Genomic DNA, 27,873 nt, shown 5'->3' with positions numbered 1-27,873 from the left:
ATACAACTCCAACATGACCTCCCTACTTTTGTAATCTATGCCTCGATTGATAAAGGCAAGTGTCCTATATGCCTTTTTCACCACCTCACTAACATGCCCCTCCGCCTTCAGAGATCTATGGACACACACGCCAAGGTCCCTTTGTTCCTCAGAACTTCCTAGTGCCAAGCCGTTCGTTGGATACTTCCTTGTGAAATTACTCCTTACAAAGTGTATCACCTCACACTTTTCAGGGTTAAATTCCATCTGCCACTTATCTGCCCATTTGACGATCCCATCTATATCTTCCTGTAGCCCAAGACACTCAACCTCACTGTTAACCACCCGGCCAATCTTTGTGTCATTCGCAAACTTACTAATCCTACCCCCCACATAGTCATCTATGTCGTTTATATAAATGACAAATAATTGGGGACCCAGCACAGATCCCTGTGGTACGCCACTGGACACTGGCTTCCAGTCACTAAAGCATCCTTCCGTCAGCACCCTCTGTCTCTTACAACTAAGCCAATTTTGAATCCGCCTTATCAAATTACCCTGTATCCCATGTACATTTGCCTTCTTTATATGTCTCCCATGTGGGAGCTTGTCAAAGGCTTTGCTGAAATCCATATAAACTACATCAACTGCACTACCCTCATCTACACACCTGGTCACCTCCTCAAAAAATTCAATCAAATTTGTCAGGCATGACCTCCCTCTGACAAAGCCATGCTGACTATCCCTGATCAAACCTTGCCTCTTCAAGTGGAGATAGATTCTCCCCTTCAGAATTTTCTCCAATAGTTTCCCTACCATTGACGTGAGACTCACAGGCCTGTAGTTCCCTGGCTTATCTCTACAACCCTTCTTAAATAGCGGAACCACATTAGCTGTTCTCCAGTCCTCTGGCACCTCCCCCGTGGCCAGAGAGGAATTAAAAATTTGGGTCAGAGCCCCTGCGATCTCCTCCCTTGCCTCCCTCAGCAGTCTGGGACACTGATCATCTGGACCTGGAGATTTGTCCACTTTTAAGCCTGCTAACATCTCCAATACCTTGTCACTCCCTATATCAATTTGCTCAAGAACCTCGCAGTCTCTCTCCCCGAGTTTCATACCTTCATCCTCATTCTCTTGGGTGAAGATGGATGTGAAGTATTCATTCAACACTCTAGCGATGTCCTCTGGCTCCACCCATAGATTGCCCTCTTGGTCCCTTATGGGCCCTACTCTTTCCATGGTTATCCTCTTCCCATTGATATACTTATAGAATATCTTGAGATTTTCTCTACTGTTACCAGCCTGAGCTTTCTCATCCCCTCTTTGCTCTCCTAATTGCTTTCTTAAGCTCCACTCTGCACTGTCTGTACTCCACTAATGCCTCTGCTGATTTGCTTCCCTTATACCTGCTAAAAGCCTCTCTTTTCCTTCTCATCGTAACCTGAATATCTCTGGTCATCCATGGTTCTCTGGGCTTGTTACTCCTTCCTATCACCCTAGAGGGAACATGTTGAGCCTGTACCCTCCCAATTTCCTTTTTGAACGCCTCCCTCTGCTCCTCTGTAGATTTCCCCACTAGTAGCTGTTCCCAGTCTACCTTGGCCAGATCCTGCCTTATTTTACTAAAATCCACTCTCCCCCAATCCAAAACATTTTTTTGCAACTTGTCTATTTCTTTGTCCATAACAGCTTAAACTGCACCATGTTGTGGTCGTTATCACTAAAATGCTCCCCCACCACCACCTCAGCCACCTGTCCGGCTTCATTCCCCAGAATTAGGTCCAGCACTGTGCCATCCCTTGTTGGACCCTCTACATATTGACCTAAAAAGTTCTCCTGTACACATTTCAAGAAATTGACTCCATCCAAGCCCTGAACACTATGTCTATCCCAATTAATGTTGAGAAAGTTGAAATCACCTAATATAATTACCCTATTGTTATTGTTTTTACGCACCTCTGCAAATTGCGCACATATTTGCTCCTCAATTTCCCGCTGACTATCTGGGGGTCTATAATAAACACCTAACAATGTGGCTGCTTCTTTTTTATTCCTAAGCCCTACCCACAAAGCTTCATTCGATACCCCCTCCAAGATATCATCTCTCTTTACTGCAGTAACTGACTCCTTAACTAATAATGCAATGCCTCCTCCTTTTTTACCCCCTCCCCTGTCTCGCCTGAAGATTCTATATCCCGGAACGTTGAGCTGCCAATCCTACCTCTCCCTCAACCACGTCTCAGTGATGGCTACTATATCACAATTCCACGTGTCAATCCTCACCCTTAACTCTTCCGTTTTACCTGTAATACTCCTGGCATTAAATTAGAGGACATCCAGCCTTGCCTTATTTCCTTGAAACTTAATGCAGCTGTACTCCCTCTGACTTAATTGTTTTACTGTATTATGATGTGTCCCTATTCTGCTAACATTCTGTGTCACCTTCCCCTGCTGAATTAGTTTAAACTCCTCCCAACAGCACTAGCAAACCTGCCCGCAAGGATGTTAGTCCTGCTCTGGTTCAGATGTAGACTGTCCCGCTTGTACAGGTCCCACCTTCCCCAAAAACGGTCCCAGTGATCCAGGACTCTAAAACCCTCCCTCCTGCACCAACTCTTAAGCCACGTATTCATCTGCGCTATTCTCCTAGTTCTGAGCTCCCGTGTTGTAGGCTGCACCCCCTTTTTGGTAACTTTAAAAGTTTTTTGCTTTTGTTTTTGTTTTATTTGCACTTCAGTCCCACACTCCTGATCTATGGGCACCCGGCACTGATAAGGGCAGGGAGTGTGGAGGACCTCCTCGTGAACCTGCTCCTAGGTCTGGTCAAGTTGGCCATCAACAGATCTAGACAGTGGGCGATCGAGGGGGTCGTCTGGCCTGACTGTCTGCCCCATTTCCGCAGCTACGTTCGTGACCGGGTGTCCCTGGAGAGGGAGCACGCAGTGTCTACGGCACAACAGAGGCCTTCCATGCTCGGTGGGCATGGCGGGGCCTGGGGTGCTTTATCAACCCCTTTAATCACATTTTGGTTTAATGTTTGTAAGTTTCCTTTAACATTTGACTTTCAGTTTGCAGTGTCCCTTTAAGGGGCTGCATCTTGTTTTGTCCCTTGTTTTTCCCTAATTTATTTTAATTGGCTTGATCAAAAGAAAAGCACTGGTTGTCTTCCTCCATGCCTTTTAGCTTGGCATGGTGGGGTTTCCTGTACAGGCTGCTGCTGCACACCTTTCACTTCCTTGCCCTTGCCTGCCACCCAGATGCACTCTGGCGTGCCTTGTTGCCATCCAGTGGTGGAGGTCCCCAAGGGCTCCCTAAACGAGAGGCTGCCCCCTTTCCACTGGGGACCTGGGGTGGAGGGTGTTTCATGCGGCAGTCCCGTACAACCGTAGGTCGTCTCAGTTCTCAGATTTCCAGCATTTTGCGGCCTTGTAGAATCTGTGGCCCATGTCTCTGTAGGGTGTTGTAGGCTGCACTCCCCTTTCAGTTATTTAAAAAAACCTTTTGCTTCTGTTTTGTTTGCACTTCAGCTCCACGCTCCTGATCTTCAGACACCCAGTGTGGAGGGGGGCGGGGAAGGAGGAGGACCTCCTCATGAACCTGCTCCTAGGCTTGGCCAAGTTGGCCATTAACAGGTCCAGGCAGTGGGCGATGAGGGGGTCATCCGGCCTGACTGTCTGCCTCTCTTCCATGGCTGGTATCCTTGGAGAGGGGGCATGTGGTGTCTATTGGCAGTATAGAGGCCTGTGCTCGGTAGGTACCACGGGGACTGAGGTGCTTTATAGATCCTTTTGATCACATTTTAATTTGACATTTGTAAGTTTCCTTTAATATTTGACTTTCTTTTTGCAGTATCCCTTTAAGGGGCTGCTTCTTGATTTGTCCCTCGTTTTACTAATTTAGTTTAATTGGTTTCTCAAAAGACTAGCATTGTCTGTCTCAAAAACAAAAAAATGCTGGAAAAACTCAGCAGGTCTGGCAGCATTTGTGGAGAGAGAAACAGAGTAAACATTTCGAGTCTGCATGATTCTTCTTCAGGGCACTGGCTGTTTCTTCTGTCACCTCTGTAGCGGGCAATTGACAGTCTCTACCTAAGCATCCAGGTTTCTTGTATCCTTCACATCCAGGCTTGGGAGTTAGCCAACATTGGTAGCAGAGAATGGGTTCCTGAAACTGAAGACTGGGGGCTGAGATTTACTTCCAGACAGAAGGTTAGAATTGCAGTTAATGTTTTTGAAAGAAGATTGTAATTGCCAACTGTTTGAAGAAAGATGACTGAAACCAGGTGTAAGATGGCAGGATATGATTTTACACCACTGTTTTGTGAAACCAAACCTTATGATCAATGAGGTCGAGGCATGGACATGGATTACATCCCTGCTGAAAAGAAAGCAAGAGCTAGCTCCACGACTCCTACTTCCTGCCAGGAGCAAGGTCCGCCACAAACTGTTCTTGGAAATAGACACTCAGGGCCTGAACAATGACGAAGGTTTGGACGACCTCTTAATATTCATGGATAAAATTTATATGAAAGATGACATATTGAATGCCTATGAGGCTTGGCTGGACTTTGGCAAATTTAGAAAAATGGATGATTCGTCCATAGAAGAATACATCATGGAGTTTAAGCGACTATATGCAAGATTGCAGTGATTTCACGTTGAAATTCCTAAATCAGTCCTTACCTTTAAATTATTGGACTGTGCTAGAATATCAAACATTGATAGGCTTTTGGTTTTAACCGGAATTAGATTTAAAGGGAGAGAAAAACACTTAAGGATCAAGTGTCCAAAGCCTGGGAAAGCATTCATTTCCGGCCACTTTTATGATGCAAATGGGCTCTTCAGCAGTGACATAAAAGATGGAGGATACTATGCTAGCAGCATTTTTGGACTGTTCAAATATGTTCAAGCACCCAAACATATGACAGAAAAATTACAAACAATGAGTACAAGGACAGAGACCCTTTTGGGAGCTATAACAGATGGTGGAAATCGGGCAATTGGAAGGAGGATAATTCCCAGAAATAACCAAGGGGTGGTCAACAAGTGCTTCAGATACGGATCTAAGTATCATTATGTGTTGAATTTCCCTGAAATGAAAGGCAGAGTTTTTGAGAACATGACATCAAAGGTACAGAAGGCAAGAGAACAATGCCGACCAATCAGAAGGAGTCGTATTAGTTACCAAAAGTTTTAGTCCGGTAATGAGTATCCCAGTTGCAGATTCAGTCAATTGTGCATTCTAGACAGTGGGTGTATGTCCACAGTATGTGGAGTAGGCTGGCTAAACTGTTATATGGATTTTTTAAGGAAGACTGCAGTAAAGTCAAAGGACATGACAGTTCTACTTGTTTCAGATTTGGTGACAGTAACATGTTAAAATCACTAAAAAGAATAGTAATTCCGTGTAAAATAGCAACGGTAAATTGCTTTATTGGTACTGATGTTGTATCGAGTGAAATACCTTTAATGTTAAGTAAGCCTACAATGAAAAATGCTCAAATGAAGTTAGACATGGAGAATGATAAAGCCATTGCCTTTGGAAAATCTGTAGATTTGCAACTCACGCAGTTGGGACATTATTCTATTCCTTTAAGGCTTATCATCTCTAGACAGAATGATAAAGAGATATTAATGGCAGCTGGGGATAAGGATTTAAGGGAGTAGAAGCAAATTTTTACTAAACTAAATCAACAACTTGCGCAACCCTCGGGCCATAGGTTGAAGTTTCTGTTAAAGGATGCGGGGGGTACTGGATGAGGAATACACTAGGCTTGTCGAGAATATTAGCGGAAAGTACAGGAGAATGTCATTGCAACCAGTAGTAAGTCTTCGGTTGGCAAGAGACTAATGAAACTATAGTCATGGACCTCAAAGTATAGGATAAAGAAACACTTTTCCACTTTGTAGATATAGCAACTAGGTTTAGTTGTCAATGGTAATTTTTAATGAAGACAAAAAAAAAAAATTATCGATAAAAATAATGGAAAGATGGATAGGAACAGGGATGGGAGCACCAGCTAAATTCTTAACAGATAATGGAGGAGAATTTGCCTATGAGGGATCTAAGAGTATGTGAAAATTTGAATATTGTAGCAATACAGCAGCAGAAAGCCTGTTTAATAATGAATTATGCGAGAGAAATCACGCTGTGATTGACAAAATGCTCTGAAAAATTTTGGCAGACCAACCAAATTGTAAATTGTCAACTGCTTTAGCATGGGCAGTATATGCAAAAAACATGCTCCAGATGGTTGGGGGCTAGAAACTCTATCAATTAGTTTATGGCAGGAATCCGCAGACACCTTCAATAATTTGGGAGCATCCCCCTGACTTGGAAGGATTACCATTAGTTCAGTTTTTGCAGAATATTTGAATCCCATGCTTGCAGGGAATCAGGAGAGCTTTGAGGTATTGAATCAGGCCGTGAGAAATGCATTTTCGGCTTGGGGATATGGCAAATTATAAAAGGGAAGGGCAGAAAGAATGGAGAGGCCCAGGATAAGTTATAGGCACTGATGGCAAAATGATAATCTTGCAACATGGTAACCAAACTATTAGAGTACATTCCACGCAACTTACTGGCACTGATTATAAGTTGACGGAACCTGAACAAATGATGAAAACTGAAGTGCACCAGGCACCTCGCTCACATATATGCCAGACCTGTAACAACATATTGTGGTAGATAACTTGCCATATGAGAGTAGATCAAGTGATTGTGTAGATCAGGATAGGGCAATTTGTCACCAAGATCAACTACTGAAAGTTGGAACTAGGGTGGCATACATGTCAAAGGGGTTAGTGAGTGGAGGGAAGTCACCATACTAGGAAGGGCAGGAAAGGCCACAGGGAAATACAAAAAAAACTGGCTGAATGTACAAGACAAGGGGCAGAATATCAGATCTATGGATTGGCAGAAGGAAATAAAAATGTGGAAAGCCAGGAAACGTAGTGTAAGTTCAGACAGTGAGTCTACTGGTGATCACAGCTCAAGGAAAAGACCAAAAAATTGTAAAAGGAAGTCAAGTCGCAGGAGGGGCAGGTCAAATAGTAGCAGTCCAGAAAGGGACAGGAGATCTAGTAGGCGATGTACTTTAACTAGAGCCAGGACCACAGAATAGGCAAGGAGTGACACAAGAAGTAGGAGCCCCTACGATGGAGAAGCTCTAGTGGCTATGAACAAGTTAGATGAAAATAATTGGCAATTAGAGAGAGTTTGGTGTTTACATGGAGGTGCCAGACAAAAGGACAACCAACGTTGTCCCATAGATGGATATGTACAGAGAAAGTAGTTACCGATGGGACAAATAAAGCAAAGGCTAGACTGGTGGCTTGGGGATTCGAAGAACAACTGGGCAATCAGGAGGATACAGCAGATTCCCCAACAGCAGGAAAAATAAGTCTGAGGATATTCCAAGCACTTCTAGCGACATACTCATGAATGTAAATCCATTGACGTCAAATCAGCATTTTTGCAAAGGAAGCAATTTCAAAAAGAAGTATTTTTAAAGCCTGCAAAAGAATCTGGAGATAGAGAAGGGGAATTATAGAGGTTGAATAAGTGTGTTTGCAGGCTAAACGATGCATCCAGGGTTTGGTATTTTTCAGTTAGGTTTGTCTTATTAAAAGCTGGTTGTGTTCAGCTAAAAGTAGATCCAGCAACATTTTGTGTATTATTAAGGAAAACTAGCAGGTGTTTTCTTATTGCACGAAGATGATTTCCTGTGGGGAGGTTTTGCAGCATTTGAAAAATTTGTAATAGATAAAATTATGAAGAAATTCAAAATTGGAAGTCTGGCTTCTGGAGCATAGGGTTGGATATTAGGCAGACTAAATTGGGAATAGCCGTGGCTCAACAGTCTTACCCAGAGAATATTAATAGGATCCTGATAAATCAGGCTAGGTCCTTGCAAAAGGAAGACTCTTCAAGTAAGGAAGAAGCAGATCAGTTCAGAAGCTTAACTGGGCAATTTAACTGGTTATGGATTAAACTGGGCACGCAGACAAGACCGGAAGCGTGCTACGATGTATTAGAATTGAAAAGTGTTGGGTTTTGATCTCACAAGTATAACACAGATGTTGGAAAGGAAGGAAATTTCCAAAAATAAATGGGTTGAATCAAGTTATCTGATTGTTTCACAAAAAGAACGGCTTGTTCAAAGAAATTGTTAAATATACTCGAGAGGGATGCCTTGTTTTGTGATGGATTGTGACATGGAAATTTTCATGTTATAACCTTATTAATTGTTTTGTTTTCTTTTAAGAAAAAGGGGAATTTGGATTATGTCACAGGGTGATGGCATAAAAAGATAACATGTATTTTAATTTTGTATGAATTTTTTAATGCATATCAATTTAATTTAAAGAAAACAGGGAATATGCTAGCATTTAATAGGCCCTGTTTAATGAATATTAAATACCCAGTACTTGAAGGGAATAAGGTGAACAGTTGCTAGGTGTTGATTTGTAAATTATACTCAATTGTACATAAGGAAGAATCAGCCAGAACTGGCTGTCTGGTGTGTTAGAGGGGAGACGTCAGCTCCGTAGTGGCAATAAACAGCCTCTACCTAAGCATCCTAGTTTCTTGTATCCTTCACATCCAGGCTTGAGAGTTAGCCAACATGGGTGTCTGTCCAGGACTGTCCCTGATACTGACCTTTGTGTCAGAGACTTGGGCTTGATGACCCGTACTTACCCAGGTACTTACCCCATCTTTCACAGGCATATCTCAGTGATTAAAAGTGGGAGCTGCATAGGAAAAGCCCAAAGAACACTTTGGACCTCTGCATGAGGTTGGAGCTTCTCCTCCTTCCAGATCTCCCTTCCTTCTCAGTCATGTGATTTGACATTATGATTACATAAGCATAATTTATGTTTCTGATGTTAGCCCTTTCCTCTACATCTCCCTCCAAGTCTTTATCCCAATCATGTTTAGCTTCTCCTACATCTCCCCCTAAAGTCTCAGACTTCACAGGGTTACTCCTGAGGTGCCTCGACCAATCTCCCTGATCTCATTCTGATCTCCTTTTGAAGTCGAGGATATTCTGTATTCTCCCTTCTGTCAGTGTGAGTGATCTTCTCCTCAGTGGCTGTAGAGCTTGTAATAAGTCTTTCGTCATCTTTATTGGGATCTGTGTAGTAAGCCCAAGTTTCTATTTTCTTTCTCTCCAAGGATATTAAGGTGCTGCAGTTTCTCCTTATGAAACCCTGGTCTATCTCAATCCTGTACGAGTTTGGTTATGGAGTTTTTTCAATGATTGTGCCTTCTTTCTGTTGGTCTTAGACCCATGCTCTCTTCCCCCTGGACTTCAGCCCTTCTAACTCATGTGCTCTGTGCCTGTGATTAAAGTTCTAAGCCTGGTTGCGACTCTGTTCTTCCTCGGACTGTTTTACCCTCTCGTGGTCATTTGAGGTGATATTTGCAAAATTGTGGAATAGCTCATTAGCAAATTGCGGCCCATTGTCAGACACTATGATGCCACGCATTACATAAATTTTCTTGAGGGATTAGATGTCTGACTCTGCTGTGATACTATGCAATCTATTTACTTAAATCAACAGAGTGTGGTAATCAATGACAATAAGAAATATTTCTCTCTAAATTCAAATAAATCCATTCCTAGGCGCTCCTCTGGCCTTGATGGAAAAGTAGAAGTTAATAGTGGTTCTTTTTGTACAGCACAAGTAAAACAATTAGAAATTGTTTCTTCTATAGAGTAATGCCTGGCCACCAGACTGATTAATTGTTGCGCTCTTGCAAGCGATTTTTGCCTGGATGACTTGGTGAAGTCTTTGAAGAATATCCAGCCAAAGTGTTTTCAGTACGACAATTCTCTCATTGAAGAATAGTAAGTCAACAATGACAGTGAGGTGCTTGCGCTGTTCAAAGTACAGCTGTAGTATAGGATTAGTGGGGCTATAGTCCAGCCATACTTCCAGATAATATTCTCAAACTTGGAGACATCGCTTCATCTGTTTGCTGAGCTTAGGCCATAAGATCATAAGACATAGGAGCAGAAATTAGGCCATTCGGCCCATCGAGTCTGCTCCGCCATTCAATCATGGCTGATAAGTTTTTCAACCCCATTCTCCCGCCTTCTACCTGTAACCTTTGATCCCCTTACCAATCAAGAACCTATCTATCTTGGTCTTAAATACACTCAATGACCTGGCCTCCACAGCCTTCTGTGGCAATGAATTCCATAGATTCACCACTCTCTGGCTAAAGAAGTTTCTCCTCATCTCTGTTCTAAAAGGTCTTCCCTTTACTCTGAGACTGTGCCCTCAGGTCCTAGTCTCTCCTACTAATGGAAACATCTTCCCTACGTCCACTCTATCCAGGCCTTTCAGTATTCTGTAAGTTTCAATCAAATCCCCCCTCATCCTTCTAAACTCCATTGAGTATAGACCCAGAGTCCTCAAACGTTCCTCATATGTTAAGCCTTTCATTCCTGGGATCGTTCTCATGAACCTCCTCTGGACCCTCTCCAGGGCCAGAACATCCTTCCTGAGATACGGGGCCCAAAATTGCTCACAATATTCTAAATGTGGTCTGACCAGAGCCTTATAAAGCCTCAGCAGCACATCCCTGCTTTTATATTCTAGTCCTCTCGAAATAAATGCCAACATTGCATTTGCCTTCCTAACTACTGACTCAAGCTTGTTTTATTTCCTGCAACTTTTTTGCAGTAGCCGGTAAGTGCTGAGTGATTAAGGGTGTATATGCTTCAATCTCCTTGATGAAGTGTAAATCCTCTTGTTTGGCTCCTTCTGATGATATTCGTGACAGTGTGTCTGTGTGTAGTAGAATAGATAATCCCCAAAACCCCCATCTAGACCCCGACCACACAAAGAAACAGTGAGCATTGTCGGGCTGTGCGGGGTGCAGGGTGCGGGGGTGGGGATGAGTGTTGTCAGGCAGTGGGTGAACTGCAGCGTTCTTTAGGCTTTTCCTATGCAGCTCCCACTTTTAAGAAGCCAATGCTTCTTTTTCTTTCATGGCATATGGTTGTTCTGTTTCTGTTAGTGACCAAGAGACATAATGGACTGGTCTATGCTTGCTGTCACTCTGCACTTGAAGCAAAACTGCCACCAGACCTGTGGACTTTGCATCTGCTGCTACTATGATCAGTAATTCTAGGTCATAATGCGCCAAGATTTCAGAAGAGATTAGAAGTTCAATCCTTTCAAAAGCATTTTGCTGGTCCACATTCCAGCACCATTGTTGACCCTGTCTGAACAGCTGTCTCAAGGACTCATTGACCTCTTCTGAGGAACTTGCCTACTTGGTTGATCATCCCAAGAAATCTTTGAAGCTCTGTTTTGTTCCTGGGTTGTGGAAATTCTGATAACTTTTATTTTTTTGTGAATTAACTGTGATTCCAGTGGCTTGTACCATGTGACCTAGGAACTTGATCATAGGTTTGGCGAACTCACATTTTTCATTCAATGTTAGGCCTGCATCCTGTAAGACTCTCAGGACAGCTCTGACTCTGTGATCATGCTCTTCTCTCGTGGATCCATTTGTAAGTATGTCATCCATGTGGCATATTACTGCTTCCATGCCTTCTAGAGTGTGAGACATTGTTCTCTGGAAAATTTCTGTAGCAGACACCATTTGAAAGGGCAACCTATTGAAACAATAATGACGTAATGCTATAAATGTGGAGAGCAATCTGGACTCTGTCTAGAGGAGACTGCCAAGATCCACTGTTCACAGCCAATTTGGTAAATAAAGTACTCTTGGCTCGTTTGGCAAGGCTCTCATCTGCTGAGGCCATTGGGTGGATCTCACGTTCCACTGATTTGTCTGAATTGAATCCATGCAGATTCTTAAAGAGCTGTTTCACTTTGGGGTCATAACTTGCCGTTTTGTAAGCATGGTGACCAGTGATATACCGTAGAAGACACCAATAGCATTCCAAAAATATTAAATAATCAAGGGGCAAAAAGGGGAGGTGGGGAGGAAATAAATACATAACTATCACTAGAGAAAAAGTGCTAGGGAAACTAAAGGAAGTAGCTACACAGATAGTGGATGCACTGGTAGTAATCTTCCAAGAATACTAAGATTCTGGAAAATTCCCTGAAGATCAGAGATAGTCAATGTAACACCCTTACTCAAAAAGGGAGGGAGACAAAAAACAGGTGACTGTAGGCCAGTTAGCTTAACATCCGTCATTGGGAAAATGTTGGAGTCGATGATAAAGGATGTAATAGCAAAGCATTTAGAAATACATAATCTAATCAAGCAGAGACAGCATGGTTTCATGAAGGGGAAATCATGCCTAAAAAATTTATTAGAATCCTTTGAGAAAGTAACAAGCAGGATAGATAAAGGGGAACCAGTAGATATAATATATTTGGATTTCCAAAAGGCGTTCAATAAGGTACCACATATAAGGCTACTTAATAAGATAAGAGCCCATGGTGTTGGGGGTAGTATATTAGCATGGATAGAGGATTGGCTAACTAATAGAAGACAGAGTTGGGATATGGGAGGCATTTTCAGGATGGCAACCTGTAATTAGTGGAGTGCCACAGGGATCAGTGCTGGGGCCACAAGTATTTACAATATATATTAATGACTTAGATGAGGGAAGTGAATGTACTATCGCCAAGTTTGCGGATGACACAAAATAGGTGGGAAGGCAAGTGGTGAGGATGACACAAGGAGTCTACAGAGGGATACAGACAGGTTAAGTGAGTGGGCAAAAACTTAGCAGGTGGAATATAATGTGGGAAAATGTGAGGTTATGAGCTTTGTCAGGAAGAATAGCGGAGCTGAATATTATTTAAATGGAGAAAGACTGCAGAAAGCTGCAGCACAGAGGGATTTGGGAGTCCTTGTACATGAATCCCAAAAAGCTAACATACACGTTCAACAGGTAATAGGGAAGGCAAATGGGAATGTTGGCCTTTATTTCAAAGGGAATGGAGTATAAAAATAGGGAAGTCTTGCTAAAACTATACAAGGCACTAGTTAGCCCACACCTAGAATACTGTGAACAATTTTGGTCCCCTTATCTAAGGAAAGATATAGTGGCATTGGAGGCAGTCCAGAGAAGGTTCACTAGGTTGATCCCAGGTATGGAGGGATTTTCTTATGAGAAGAGGTTGAGTCGGTTGGGCCTGTACTCATTGGAGTTTAGAAGAATGAGAGGTGACCTTATTGAAACATATAAGATTCTTAGGGGGCTTGACAGGGTAGATGCTGAGAGGTTGTTTCCCCTTGTGGGAGAGTCTAGGACCAGAGGGCATAATCTCAGAGTAAGGGGACGCCAATTTAAAACAGAGATGAGGAGAAATTTCTTCTCTCAGGGGGTAGTTAATCTGTGGGATTCTTTACCGCAGAGGGCTGTAGAGGCTGGGTCATTCAGTATATTCAAGGCTGAGATAGACAGATTTTTAATCAGTAAGGGAATCAGGTTATGGGGAAAAGGCAGGAAAGTGGAGTTGAAGATCATCAGATCAGCCATGATCTCACTGAATGGTGGAGTAGACTTGATGGGCTGAATGGCCTACTTCTGCTCCTACGTCTTATGGTCTAATCCCTTGTTCTGCATCTTTTCTATTTCACACTTGACTCCAACATAAAAGCAAAACACTGCGGATGCTGGAAATCTGAAACAAAAACAGAAAATGCTGGAAAAACTCAGCAGGTCTAGCAGCATCTGTGGAGAGAGAAACAGAGTTAATGTTTCAAGTCTGTATGACTGTTCTTCAGCTCTAAAGAAGGGTCATATGGACTCGAAAAGTTAACTCTGTTTCTCTCTCCACAGACGCTGCTAGATCTGCTGAGTTTTTCCAGCATTTTCTGACTTTGTCCAACAGTGGATGAGGGATTTTCCTTGATGTGAAGAGGCAAATTGGTTTAGCATCAGCTCATAGGGTGATACAGCACTCGGTCTTTAACTTCCCTAGGCCTGTAAACAATTTTGGAAATTCATTTTGAAATGTACTCCTGTAGTTCTCATCAACAACTTAATGCACTTTATAGATTAATTTCAGTTTTAGACATGCCTTTGTACTTAATAGAGACCACTCTTGATTTTGAATAACAGAGTGTTTCAAGGATTTCCTAATCTTTATATCTCAGCTTTGTCATGAGTTGGCCTTTTATTTTTAAAGTTGTTCCACCAGGGCCTTGTATTTTGATAGATGAGGGTTGCAATGTGATCTGTTTCAGCCTTTTGACTTCATCTGATAAAACAGAAGCCCTAGCTCCTGTGTCTAGTTTTAACCTCTATGGGGTGTCTATCCACTTCAAGCTTAATACCTCAATACTTGTTTTCATTATCACTTATCTCCCCCAGGAGGTTAGTTCCTTTGCTTGTGGTTCTTTCACTTCTTGTATGTGGGTGTGATTTCAAATTTTCTCCCTCTTTTTATAGGTTGTCAGTGTTTTTGAGTGATGAACAGTTTTGAAGTGGCCTATTTTTCTACAGTTGTGGCACTCTGCTACCCCACTCCACCTCGCCGCTGGACATTCTTCTCACTTATGCAGTTTGTTTCCGCCACACTAAAGAGTGGAGTCAGAGAGTTAAAAAAATGCGAGAAGGAGTGAGAGAGAGTGGAGTCAGAGAGTTAAAAGAGGAGAAGGGGAAAGACTGGGAGAGTGGAGTCGGAGTGTTAAAAGAGCACGCGAAGGAGTGAGACTGAGAGCGCAGCCAGGAGTTAATAGAGCGCGAGAAGGAGTGAGATTGAGAGCGGAGCTGGGAGTTAAAAGAGTGCGAGAAGAGGTGAGACCGAGAGTGGAGTTGGGAGTTAAGAGCGCAAGAAGTGGCAAGTAATTCCTCTGGTTCCTCAGACTCAGCCAAGAGCCACATGCCACCACAGGTGGCTCAGCTGCATAGGAGGGGAGGAGGAAGAGTGGAAGAGCTACAATAGTAGGGGATTCCATAGTTTGGGGAGCAGATAGGCGTTTCTGCGGCCATAGACGTGAATCCCTGATGCCAGGATGAAGGATGTCACAGAGCAGCTGCAGGACATTCTTTTGGGGGAGGGTGAACAGCCAGAGGTCGTGGTCCACATTATTGGGACCAATGACATAGGTAGGAAAAGGGATGAGGTCCTGAAAGCAGATTTTAGGGAGTTAGGAAGTGAATTAAAAAGCAGGACCTCAAGAGCAGTAATCTCAGGATTACTCCCAGTGCCACATGCTACTGAGTATAAGAATAGGGAGATTGAGCAGTTCAACACGTGGCTGGAGAAATGGAGTAGGAGGGAGGGCTTTAGATTTCTGAGGCATTGGGTTCAGTTCTGGGGCTGGTGGGACTTGTACAAGAAGGACGGGTTACACTTTAACAGGACTGGGACTAGTGTTCTCACGGGGAGGTTTGCTAGTGCTGTTGGGGAGGGTTTAAACTAGATTGGCGGGGGATGGGAACCTGGGGGGAAGTTCAGAGTGCAGAGGAGAAAAACTGGCATTGGGAAGTAGGGAAGTATTAGCTGATAATGAAGATATATTGGAGAGTTGCATCAAGGTAGATAGAATACTTGGAGAGTTTGATAGAATTAGTGTAGACAATAGTAAGTCATTAGATGGAGTCAGAATAAGCGGGAAAGTAAAAAAACCTTAATCAGGGCTAATGTGCTTGTATGTCAATGTGCAGAGTGTGAATAATAAGATTAGTGAACTGCAGGCACAGGTTGACAAATGGAATGATGATATTATTGCTACAACAGAGACCTGGCTCAAAGAAGGGCAGGGCTGGACGTTAAATATTCCTGGGTAAAGGGTGTTACAGAGAGACGGGAAAGGAAGAAAAAGTGGAGGGGAAGGTGGGGGTGGGAGCGGCAATATTGGTTAAAGATGACATTACATTACTGGAGAGAGAGGATGTTCCAGAGGGATGAAGGACAGAATCTCTCTTGCTAGGTAAGGAAAGGTGGGAAAGGTGCAATAACATTGGTTGGTGCAGTATATGTGGAAGGGGTGTGGAGAAACAAATTTGCAAAGAAATTACAGAGAGGTACAAGAATTATAGATTAATCATAATGGGAGACTTCAATTATCCAAATATAGACTGGGATAGGAATAGTGTAAGAGGACAAGAGGGGCAAGAGTTCCTGGAATGTGTTCAAGATAATTTTATGCAGCAGTATGTTTTCAGTCCAACGAGAGGACATGCACTTTTGGACCTGGTTCTGGGGAATGAGTTGGCCCAAGTGGATCAAATATCAGTGGGAGAGCCTCTAGGGAGCAGTGACCATTGTATCATAAGGTTCAGGTTAATCATAGAAAAGGACAGGGAGCAATCCAGAGCAGGGATAATTAATTGGGGGAAAGCCAAGTGCCTTGAGTGAGCTGGAATCAAATACTGGCAGAAAAGACGGTGGCTGAACAATGGGCCACCTTCAAAGACAAAGTATTGCAGGCAATGTCAAGGTATATTCCCTTGAAGGGGAAGGGTAGGACAAATAAATGCAGAGCACCCTGGATGACGAGAGAGATAGAGCTAAAGATGAAAAGGAAGAAGCGTGCGTACGACAAATGTCAGGTAGAAAATACAATGGAGAATCAGGCTAAATACAGAACGACCAGAGGGGAAGTGAGGAAACTAATAAGAAAAGCAAGGAGAGACCATGAAAAGAGCCTGGCAGTGAACATAAAAAGAAATAAATTTTTACAAAGAGTTAAGTTTTAAAATGCTGCCTGACTGCCAGATCATGGCAGATTTTGCAAGCAACATTATGCAACTAAATTTCAGTGGAAACTCAAGTAAAAAAACACTTTTCAAAACTGGCATTTTTTTTTGGCACAAGGTTTGCAGTCAGATCAACAATTGCATCCAAAATGGAAATTCTACCTCATGTAAATAATAAAAGAGTGGTTCTATGGTTCTAAGTCCAACCTAACAAGTGAGTCACCACACTTTGATGTCCCCTGTGCCTCTCAATACCCTGTTTTAACCTGTTCATTTACCCAGCATTTTATTTCTTTGAAATCCAACCATCAGCCAAGTTCTTACCTTTGGTGGTTCCACCCTTACTTATTCTTCAACTGTTAATTCTTGACCTCACTTTCTTCTCAATTTGTAGTAAGTATAAGGCTGTTTGGCATAGCAAGGGTTAATGTGGGATTGGAGAACAGTACCGGCCATGGTGTGATGTAGAGTCACAGTAGACAGGAGACAGTATGTTATAGAGAGAGTCTGAGGGAAGTCAGCATAGAGTAAAGGCTATACCTTGAAGGTATGTAAGTAGTTGTGTGTTAACAATAAATATTTATATTCAACCACGCAAGCCTCCGGACCTCTCCGTGAGACACCAAAAAACCTTACAGCACAATTCACAACTAAAATCTCCTCCATTACTACAGATGCCTCTCAGAGGCGCTCTTCCTCTTTCTAAATGTCTGACAACTCCTAAATCTTAATAATGTTTAAGGATGTTTTTGTATTAGACAAAACTTACTTATCTGTTTTCAGTTCATTAATACTTTTCAAATGACTGAATTTGGGCTATTTCTAGGTGAGCTAAGCTTTGATGAAACATGGCACTGTTCATCAGGGATAGAAGTACTCAAAATATTTGTGAAAATATTAGTTGACCCACATACCATTGTTACTGAGCTCATCAATGGGCCCACGGATTCCGCCCCCTTGCGTCAAACAAATGGATACGTGGGTCCAAGACTTTTCATCTGGTTTTCGGATATTTTTATTGATCTGAAATTATTGCAAGATAGAGAAGAGCAGTGTAGGTTCTGTTAGCTCACTTAGATGATAAGCTGCACTTCTACAGGACATTCATTCTTATCACTGCGCTCATGCATACAGATTGTCACAGTCAATTCCTGGTTAGTGAGATTCAACAACAGCTTATATTTTTATAGTGCCTTTAACATAATGAAATGTCCCAAGATGCTTTACAGGAGCATAATATAAGACAAAGTATAACACCAAACCACATAAAGAGATATTAGGTCAGATGATCAAAAGCTTGGTCAAAGAGATAGATTCAAGGAAGTCTCTTAAAGGGAAAAGTGAAGCAGAGACGGAGATGGAGCGGTAAAGGAAGGGAATTCCAAAGCTTGGGTCCTGGGCAATTGAAGACTTGGTCCTCAGTGCTGGAACAATTATAATTAGGAATGCATAAGAGACCAGAATTAGAGGAACACAGGTATCTCGGAGGGTTGTGGGGTTGGAGGGGATTACAGAGATAAGGAGGGGCAAGGCCATGGAAGGATTTGAAAACAGGAATGAAAATTTCAAAATCAAGACGTTACTTGACCAGGAGCCAATTTAAGTCAATGAGCACATGGGTGATGGGGGAACCAGACTTGCTGCGAGTTAAGACATGAGCAGCAGAGTTTTGGATGAGTTATAGTTGATGAATGGCTGAGTGTGGGAGACCAGCTAGGAGTGAGTAGGAATAATCAAGTCTAGAGGTGAAAAGGCATGAATGAGGGTTTCAGCAGCAGGTGAGCTAAGACAAAGGCAAAGTCGAGCGATGTTACTGAGGTGGAAATAGGCGATCTTAGTGATGGCACAGATATTCCAACATTAATGACTCAATCATCATTGTCAGATCTATAAAAATGTTTTGAAGTTTACTCTAACTTGATAGAGTGATATGGTTAGTGAATATGAGCAATGGAGATGATGTAACGGATTATATTTTATGTTTCTATTGGCTGAAATAGAAGGACATGCACTTGGTTTTTATATAACCTCAACCTACAGTAAGTCCCACTTAACATTGACCCATTTAACGTTGTTTCACTTTAACATTGTGAATATAGTGTCAAAATATCCGTTTAATGTTACGAGCTTCAATTTAACATCATTTGCCACAGATTTCCTGTTCTGCGGTCTGCCTGCGCACATGACCTTTTTCAAGTGCTTCAACTCGCGCCCTCAGTCCTTAAGTCCCTCTTGCTTCCGGCTCCCGTTCCTACCGTCCATTCTTACTTTTAAAGTTCCCCGTATCCGTTACCGCTACTGGGAACTTCTTTAGCTGCTCTTCTTCCCCTCGCTCCTGCACTTGCTCCTAATTTTGCTCCTGGCCTTGCTCCTGCCCTTGTTCCTGGCTTTTTACCCTGAATAGCTCTGACCTTTTCCTAGCTCCTGTTCCTACCCTCTTGTCCTTACCTTTAAAGTCCCCTGTGTCTGTTGCCAAGACCAGGGACTTCTTCAGCTGCTCTTCTTCCCCTAGCTCCCATTCCCTCTCTGAGCTTGCACTGAAGTCCTGGGACTTCAGCTGCTACCTGTACCGATCAACTTCTGCCACTAGATGGTGTCTAAAACTAAAACTAGACAGGTATAATTTTTAAAAAAACATTTAATTACATTTACTGTATATTTTTTATTTTAAACTTTATTTCAATTATGAATGAATGCAAATTTCCCTCCAAGCCACACGCCATTCTGCCTTGGAGCAATATTGCTGTTCCTTTACGTGTTGCTGGGTCAAAATCCTAGAATCCCCTTCCTAACAGCACCTTGGGTGTACCTACACCACATGAACTCCAGTGGTTCAAGAAGGCAACTCACTATCACCTTCTCAAGGGCAATTAGGGATGGACAATAAATGCTGGCCTAGCCAGTGATGCCCACATCCTGTGAACGAATTTTAAAAACGCATTTAGGGATGTACAGCATTTAAACTTAATGTTTGAATATTTTTTTCTGATGAGAAAGGTTCCAAAGTTCCTAAGTATATAGTATTTCTTTTATATTTAGTGACTTATTTTATGTTGCAAATTACTTCATCGATGAATGCACAGTGCTGCACATGGGCGCTACTGATTTTCAACTTGTACATTGTTTTTCCAGGAGAGAAATGTCCAAAGGAACCTAACTCAGATTTTAACATTGATTCCTATGGGAACCTATGATTAAATTAAAGTTGCTTCACTTAAAGTCGCCATTTTCAGGAATGCAACCACAACTTTGTGAGGTCTTACTGTAATTCCATAGTGCATATAGCTCACAGCTCACAATTGCCTTTAATTTTGCACTAACATTGAAATTTCACACTTGTAGTGTAGTGTAGGAAGTGTAAAGAAGGTTAACAGAGATATTCATTTTAAAGGTGGAATTAAAGTACAGTTACCACCTCATCTCCAGCAGGCCAGTCTAGCTGCATCTATTGTAAAACATGCTATGTTTCAGCGGGTGAAGATTCATGCTCAACATGGATTTCTCCTGCTAATACCTTTGTAAATGCCAAGAAGCAAAGCCAACGTAGATATTCACAGGATGAAAGCAAATGATTTGCATTAATATAGCACTTTTCATGACCTCAGGATGTCCCAATGTGCTTCTAAAGTACTTCGTGAAGAATAGATCCAGATTTTTGTGTCCCAAAAATGTCGGGAATGGGTGTGGGTTTGACAAAAAAAAAGTCAATGGTACTACAATTTTGAACTTCCCATTGGAAAAGTAGCCTGCACAAACTTCCCATAGGTTGGAAGAGGTCTTGGTCAGGTTCAGGTTGCAACCCTGCACACATGTCCTCTGGCATCGGGGTCATCATTGACTGCCCTAGGGTAAATTTGTTTTCCATGTCCCCCAGCATTTGTGTCTAGCCGGGCAGGCTTTGGAAGGCTTCTGAAAACCGACCTTATTAAACAGTTTGTGAATCTTGGGGAAAGCCTGCTGAAGAGTTGGGAACATTCTGACAGGTAAGTGTTAAATAGTTTAATGGCTTCACATGTCATTATTAGATCTTGTCTTATAAGTTAGATGTGTTTTTACTGCAGTGCTTGATCAACAGCTCTATCCTGCAAAAGTAAGTTGACCATTACATTGACCAGCATTGTGTGTGCATTGAAATGTATTAGAGTACTTTTTCCACTGGGAAAGTGCACTTATGCAATTAAAACTGAAGAAATAGTGGTTGGGAATTCTAGTACCATGATCTAAGTGATTTAAATGCCCACAGAATTTCAAATATTTTATAAAATAGGTCTGCAGCTTTCACTTAGAGAAAAAAGGAAACAGCCACCTGCTCCTGGACTGCTTTGATTGATAGGACATCTGGTGTAGCTTGGAAAAAATATAGCCATCTTCTTTGGAGTTTCAATAGTCTTCATTATTTATAGTTATAAGGGCCTATTTTGACAGCTGAGCCCATTATGAACTCCTGGCTGAGTTTTAAAAGCTGAAGACCACATCTCATCAGGAAGTCATGTTCATAGTTTGACAGTTTTAAGAGGTTGTTCAAGGATTATCTGTCTTTGATGTGATTACTGAATAGTTTCTTTTGGTTTTACAACTGAATGACCACTTGAGAGGATTTATATCTTTTTTTCCCTTAGGTCTGGATTCTTTGTAAGATGAATGGTTGTGATTTTCAGTGACAGATTGTTAGAGGTGTACTTTTTATGTCCAGTTCAAAGGATTCCCTTTGCAATTACAAGGGCTCCTGAGGAGTGTATATACTTGTTGACTGGCTGTGGAGGATACATGGAAGGTATGAAAGGGCATAGGAGTATGAGAGGGCATGGAGGAGGCATGAGGAATATGAGGGGGAATGGAGACTATGAGGAGAGATGAAGTGAGAATAGGGGTAGGTGGGGTAAGGGGGCTTGGAGAGCTTTGTCAATGTCCCAGCAAACTGAGGCCATCTAACCAGCCCATCTTGCCACCAGCACTCCTTTGAGGTTGCCTCAGGAGTTGGAAAACCTGACCATGCCCACCCATGTCTCCAGGAGATGAAAACATGGCACGTATGGGCAGAGGTGACAGGCTAACGTTTCTGAAGACGGGAAATGACCCAATTCGCATTTCCCAGGCCCAACATGAAAATGCAACCCATAGCTACTGTTGTAATGCAGGAAATACTGCAGTTAATTTATGCTCAGAAAACCCCCACAAGCAGCAACGTGATAATAACCAGATAATCTGAAGGATAAATATTGGCAAGGACACCAGGGAGAACTCCTGCTCTTCTTTGAAATAGTGTCATGAAATTCCAATGCTCTATTGCATTGCACCTTCACCTCAATCTCCTTCCTTCTGCTGTTTCAGTCAAGTTATTAACTCAGTAACTTAGTGTTAAACTGAGTAGCATAACAATGTAATCAGAGTTCAGAGCAGGATGTACAAAGTCAAATTTGGAGGTGCAAAGTACCCCCAATACTAAAACAGCAGCATCAATTGCTTTCTCTAGATTCCATCCCACCTTCATCACTTGGCCACTTGGAAAAATATTGGTCAAATTTTCTGCTCCTGATTGGTATCCATGGAGCTTTTATCGATGTGATTATGCGTGAATGGCAGCAATGACAATCTAGGCTTTCAGTCAGTCACCAGCTGCTGACGCACAATCGTCCACAAGAGAATGGCCAAAAGCGAAGGGGTGTGGAACTATATCCAAGTATCAATTTCCATCTTTCAGAGGTAAGTGGTGGGATTAGGGAGGAAACTGGAAGAGTCTCCATCACTCAATCACTGTGCAACTCAGGTCACTTGAACAAATGACAGAAAATGGAGTGAAGGTATCCCTTCCCCTATCTTAGTTGAATAATGTCAGATAGTCACATATTGCTGGGTTTATACCCATGAAGTAAATGATACTGAGGTTGCCCACACAAGTGTTTCTTACCATGGCATCACAGATTAAATTTCCCAAATTGCATTCCCGATTCCTACATTCCTCACTGGTTCCATTCAGATAGACCAGTGTTTGCCCAATGACTTCCTTTGAATATTTGGCAAGTGCTTTTTTCCAGTTGTTTACATCTGCCAGCAGCACCTCATCTGAAGGTAAAACAGGAGAGAAAGTTTTAATGCCATTCATTTATAGAATTAAATGATACTCCTTGACAGCTTTCTCTTTTTCTGCTCCAGGGGAGAATACCCCTGCTCTTCTTCAAAACAACAGCAACAGCTATTTGAATTTATATTGTGCCTCTAGTGTAGTAAAAATCACAAGGCATTTCACAGAAGCATTATCAGACACCAAACCACATGAGGAGGTATTAGGACCAAAAGCTTGGTCAAAGAGCAATGTTTAAAAGAGTGTTTTAAAGGAAGAGAGAGAAGTAGAGAGCTGGAAACATTTCGGGAGGGAATTCCAGAACTTAGGCTAGAAGCACAGCCACCAATGGTGAAGTGATTAAAATCGGGGATGCACAACAGGTCAGAATTGGAGGAGTGCATAGCTATCAGAGAGTACCACAGGATCTTTTACATCCACTTGAGGGGCCAGATGAGGCCTTAGTTTAACATTGCATCTGTCAGCATTGCACTCCCACATTATTTGTCAGCCATCGCTCTGTTGGTAGCAATCTTGTCTCTGAGACAGAAGGTTGTGGGTTCAAGTTCCAACACTCTGATGCAGTACTGAGAGAGTGCTGCACTGTTGGAAACAGTGATGGGATGTTAAACTGAGGCCCCATCCGCCTGCTCGGATGGATGCAAAGGAACCCAGAGCATTACTCTGAAAAAGAGTAAGGGAGCTATCTCCAGCGTCCTGGCTAATATTTCTCCCTCAATCAACATCACAAAAAAGGGAGATAACCTGGTAATTATCACATTGCTGTTTGTGGAGTTTGCTGTGCTGCCACACTTTGTACATTACAGCAGTGACTACACTGTACTTCATTGCTGTAAAGCACTTTGAGATGTCTGGCGGTCATGAAAAGTGCAATTTAAATTCAAGTCTTTCTTTCACTGATGTGTCAGCTTAGTGACTGCACTCGACTCTCTAGAGTGGACATGTGCCCACAACCTTCTGACCCAGACATGAGAATGCTACCACTGAGCTAAGGCTGGCAGCTGAGATGATATCAGGCCTGCTCTCAGTGTAAGCAATGCATTGTGGAAGTGTCAACAAAGCAGTCTCCTCAAACTGAACTCTAGTCTGGTTCCTCAGAAAGGATGTTCTCAGCTGGACATTCTGGAGTAGAAGAAACTATTTTTATAATTGAGACACCTTATAATAAACAATAACAATTGTACATGAATTGAGCTTGCCCGCTTAGATGATGTAAAAGGTCCCATGGCACGATTTTGTAGAAAGATTAAGGGTTTTTCCCTGGTTTTCCTGGCCAACATATATTCCACATCCAAAAAAGAAAGTAATATTCAAATATGAAGGCAAAATAAAATAACATGATGTAGCTTATGAGGACCATTAATAAATACAATGGTTGGATAAAAAAACTGAGGAAAATTTGAATGGTTGGTGCATGAGACAAAGGTCAACCCTCCTCAAACAATGTTGTTAACAATCTAGTTGAATTCTTTTAGTTGCCCTTTGTCATAACTCAAAATGCAGTATTTAGAAAAGTTGCTTCAAAAACTCAATTTCTTTCATTGCAATGAATAACTTCCCAATCAATGTGTATTTGTCATATTACCTTGAGGGATGCTGCTGTCTAACAGTATTGGATTTCCCTCAGCTTTGGTCACTATTCCTTCATCATTGAATGTCACCTTTAGATATCCAAGGTATTTTCCATATGCGTAGGCCTGTACAACAGGAACATTATTGCCACTATCTGATTTTACAATGTAGGGGTAAGGACCAGCAGGAGCATTATTGGAAGGAGCCTTGCCTGTAAAGTTAAAACAAACAATATAATAAGTATAGCAGATGGACATGGACAACTAAAACAAGGACGTATTTATTTGCCTTATGGAGTCAGGATTGTACAGCACATTCAGCTCATGAAGCCTGTGTCGGCTTGTTGAACGAACTACCCAATTATCCCACTCCCCTGGTCTTTCTCAGAGTACTGTAAACTTTTCATTTTAAGTAAAGATCCAATTCCCATTTGAAAGTTACTATTGAATCTGCTTCCATCATCATTTCTGGCAATGCATTCCTGACCATAACTCTGTAAAAAAATCAAATTCTCCCCTCTTCCCTGACATCCTTGTCCATTATTTTGATCTTTGTCCTTGAGTTATCAATCATCCTCTTAGCGGAAACATTTTCTCCCTATCTACCCTATCAAAATTCTCATAATTTTGCACATATCTTTTCAATCTCCCCTTAACCTTTGCTTTAAGGAAAACAATCACAGCTTCTCTAGTCTCGCCACACAACTAAAGGGCAGAAGTTTGCTTGCCTGCTAGTGTTGGGCATGTTCGGCGGCTTGGGTGGGCTATATATGGCAAGGAAGCCGAAAATTGGTTTCATGATATTTCACAACAGCATATATAAGGCACGCACATGGCGGACTGCACTGTGAGGGACACTCGGAAGTGAGTACATAGTAAAGTTGCGGAGCGCTCGTGAGGGTCACCTCTTGGACACCAAGGTTGAGGCACATTGGGTGGGGGGCAAGGGCTGCCCTGTGGTTAAGGCGCATTGTGGAGGGGCAAGGGCTACCCTGCGGTTGATGGTAGTGCACAAGCATGTGCAGGGTGGTGGGGGGAGGGAAGTAGCCACACATTAGGGAAACCTTGTACAAAGTGACCATTCCTCCACAGCTAAGACAGTTCAGGTGCAACCACACTGACATGCTAGGAGTCGGGCCTCTAGCTTATCTGCCCACTTGAGCAACGCAGAGGCATGAAAGTGCCACCAAATGCTCCAGAGCTTTTCACCCCTCAGGCACAGACAGCAAACTAATGAGTGTTTTAGTGGACTGCAGAACAGTTGGATGACTGGGCACATTGTACAATCTCCTCGCTAAAGCTGGCCATGGAGCAGTCACTAGTAGAGTTGCTCATGGCCCCTTGCAATATCATCATCCCGGTTTGGACCAGTCTCCCCCATGGTTCAAGCTAACAGCGCAGCCTTGCAGTGCGGGTTAGGAGAATACCTGCGCCTGAGCTGAGAGCACAGCATGCAGTCCAGTGGGCAATGCTGCCATCAATTGGTCAGGTGGAATGAGGTGGAGGTGGGTGGGGTTTTGGGCAGCCATGCAGCGCACTAAACTCTGGCCATCCAAGTGGTGGCCAGCGCTCTCTTTTGACTGTGATGAGAGTGAAGAGGTCCTCGAAGGCATCAATGAGGCCCTTGCACTGGCTAGACAAGGCAGGTGTTCTCGGGAGGCCTTCATAGCTGCTAGATTTGTGGAGGATGCAGTGAGGAGACACCATAAGATCCTCACATTGCATCTGTGAACATTTGACTCCAGTCTGGCTTATGGCAGTGCACGTACCCTCTGTGATAATGCTCCTGTCATTGATACACAGTGGAGGCCCTAATAGTCGCTCGATTGCAGGAGGATGATGATGACATGCAGTGAGGACACTCCCTAGATCTTCACATTGCCTCTGAGAATGTCTGACTCCTGTCTGACCGAGCTCCCTTGCGCTCCATGATCAGGACGATCATAGAGACGCAGCCATGAAACTTTATAAAGGTACTGATCCTTTGTCCGCCTGCAGCAGCTGAACCCCTCAGGAGCACAGCGTCAATGGTCACAGATGCTTGAGGGGATGGGGGCCAGCCCCACCTTAAAAAGTGCTGAGAGCACACAGAGAGAATGAAGGAACCCTGTGACACCTGCCCACAACATTCTGGAAACAATGACAAGCACCATCGAGGTGCAGGTTTCAGTAATGTGTCCAGGGAGTGTGAGGCCCAACCATCTCTTTGATCTGAAGGCTACACAAAGCACAGGGAAGAGGCCCTGAGTGAGTCACCTGCCTTTATCTTGTGCAGAAAGGTTTCACATCTGAGTGACACGAACACTGCTCATCAGAACAAGGAGCCACAGGCAGGGAGACATTCCTGAGAGTTTACTGACAATAGTGAACAGTATATATAAGTCAAAAACAGAATTACCTGGAAAGCAGGTCTGGCAGCATCGGCGGAGAAGAAAAGAGTTGACGTTTCGAGTCCTCATGACCCTTCAACAGAACTGGTTAACACCCATGCCCAGGCTGTGCAACTATGTCAACTTTCCTGTGCTCCCCTTTGATAGCTCAGCTGATACAGTGGAGGACTGTAGGTGACTGTAAAACTGGCATCCTTAGGTTACTGGTTCAATTCTGGCTCGAAGGAAGCCCTCCTTGTTTTATCTAGGATGGAGGGTGTTGCACGCAGCAGTCCCATATAATCGTAGCATGTGTCGGTTCACGGACTCCCAAGACGCTTGCGTTTTTTGCGGCCTTGTAGAGTCCGTGGACCATGTTTTATATAGGTTGCTGTAGGCTGCACCCCCTTTTTAGTTACTTTGCTTCTGTTTTGTTTACACTTCAGCCCCACACTTCTGATCTACGGGCACCCAGTGCGGAGAGGGGCCGGGAGGGAGGAGGACCTCCTTGTGAACCTGCTCCTGGGCCTGGCCAAGTTGGCCATTAACAGGCCCAGGCAGTGGGTGATTGAGGGGGATGTCCGACCCGACTGTTTGCTACGTTCATGGCCGGGTGTCCCTGGAGAGGGAGAATGCAGTGTCTGCCGGCAGTGTCGAGGCCTTCTGTGCTCGGTGGGCACCGCGGGGACTGGGGTGTTTTATTGACCCTGTTAATCACATTTTGGTTTAATGTTTGTGAGTTTCCTTTAAATTTGGTCTTTTTTTTGCAGTTTCCCTTTAAGGGGCTGCCTTTTAATTTGTCCCCTGATTTGTTAAAAGAGCTACATCAATTTTCCTAACCCTCTAGCTACGTTTTGGTGCTCCCGCGACATCCACAGCGGAGGTGGAGGCAGCCTGCTGACTGCTACTCCTTGTTGTCTGTGATGACCTTGGCAGGCGTCCTCTGGACAGCTGAGCCCTGGAGGGCTGCGGCCCACTTTCAGAGTCCTGCTGTGTGGCAGTGGCACCCTCCTTGGTCTGTGGAACTGGAACTACTGGGGTTACAGGAACAGGGGATTTGGATGGGCTGGACACTCCTGGAGTCACCTGGGTGGATGGCCCCAGGGTGTGCACCTGCTGATCCTCCTGCCTATGGGTGCCTGAAGGCCCCTGGTTGACTCCTTGTGAAGGGGTAGCTGGAGTGAGATCGAGCTGCCCTGGACCCCTCCCGCATACATA

General features: G+C 43.2%; 1 protein-coding gene across 1 annotated transcript in view; it reads right to left on the bottom strand.

Moving 5' to 3' along the window:
* The window catches only part of nt5e (5'-nucleotidase, ecto (CD73)), a 126,720-nt gene that overhangs the window by 10,321 nt on the left and 88,526 nt on the right, over positions 1–27,873 (bottom strand). The window contains exons 4-6 of the mRNA XM_078556791.1: positions 24,301–24,498; positions 22,542–22,696; positions 17,548–17,656 (exon numbers count right to left, since the gene is read on the bottom strand). Coding sequence (XP_078412917.1) covers positions 17,548–17,656; positions 22,542–22,696; positions 24,301–24,498 — 462 coding nt within the window. The remainder of the gene's footprint in view (positions 1–17,547; positions 17,657–22,541; positions 22,697–24,300; positions 24,499–27,873) is intronic.

Source organism: Cetorhinus maximus, chromosome 14 (assembly GCF_964194155.1).
Source record: "Cetorhinus maximus chromosome 14, sCetMax3.hap1.1, whole genome shotgun sequence".
In the NCBI taxonomy this organism is placed as follows: domain Eukaryota; kingdom Metazoa; phylum Chordata; class Chondrichthyes; order Lamniformes; family Cetorhinidae; genus Cetorhinus; species Cetorhinus maximus.
This window is presented reverse-complemented; position numbering and strand designations above follow the sequence as displayed.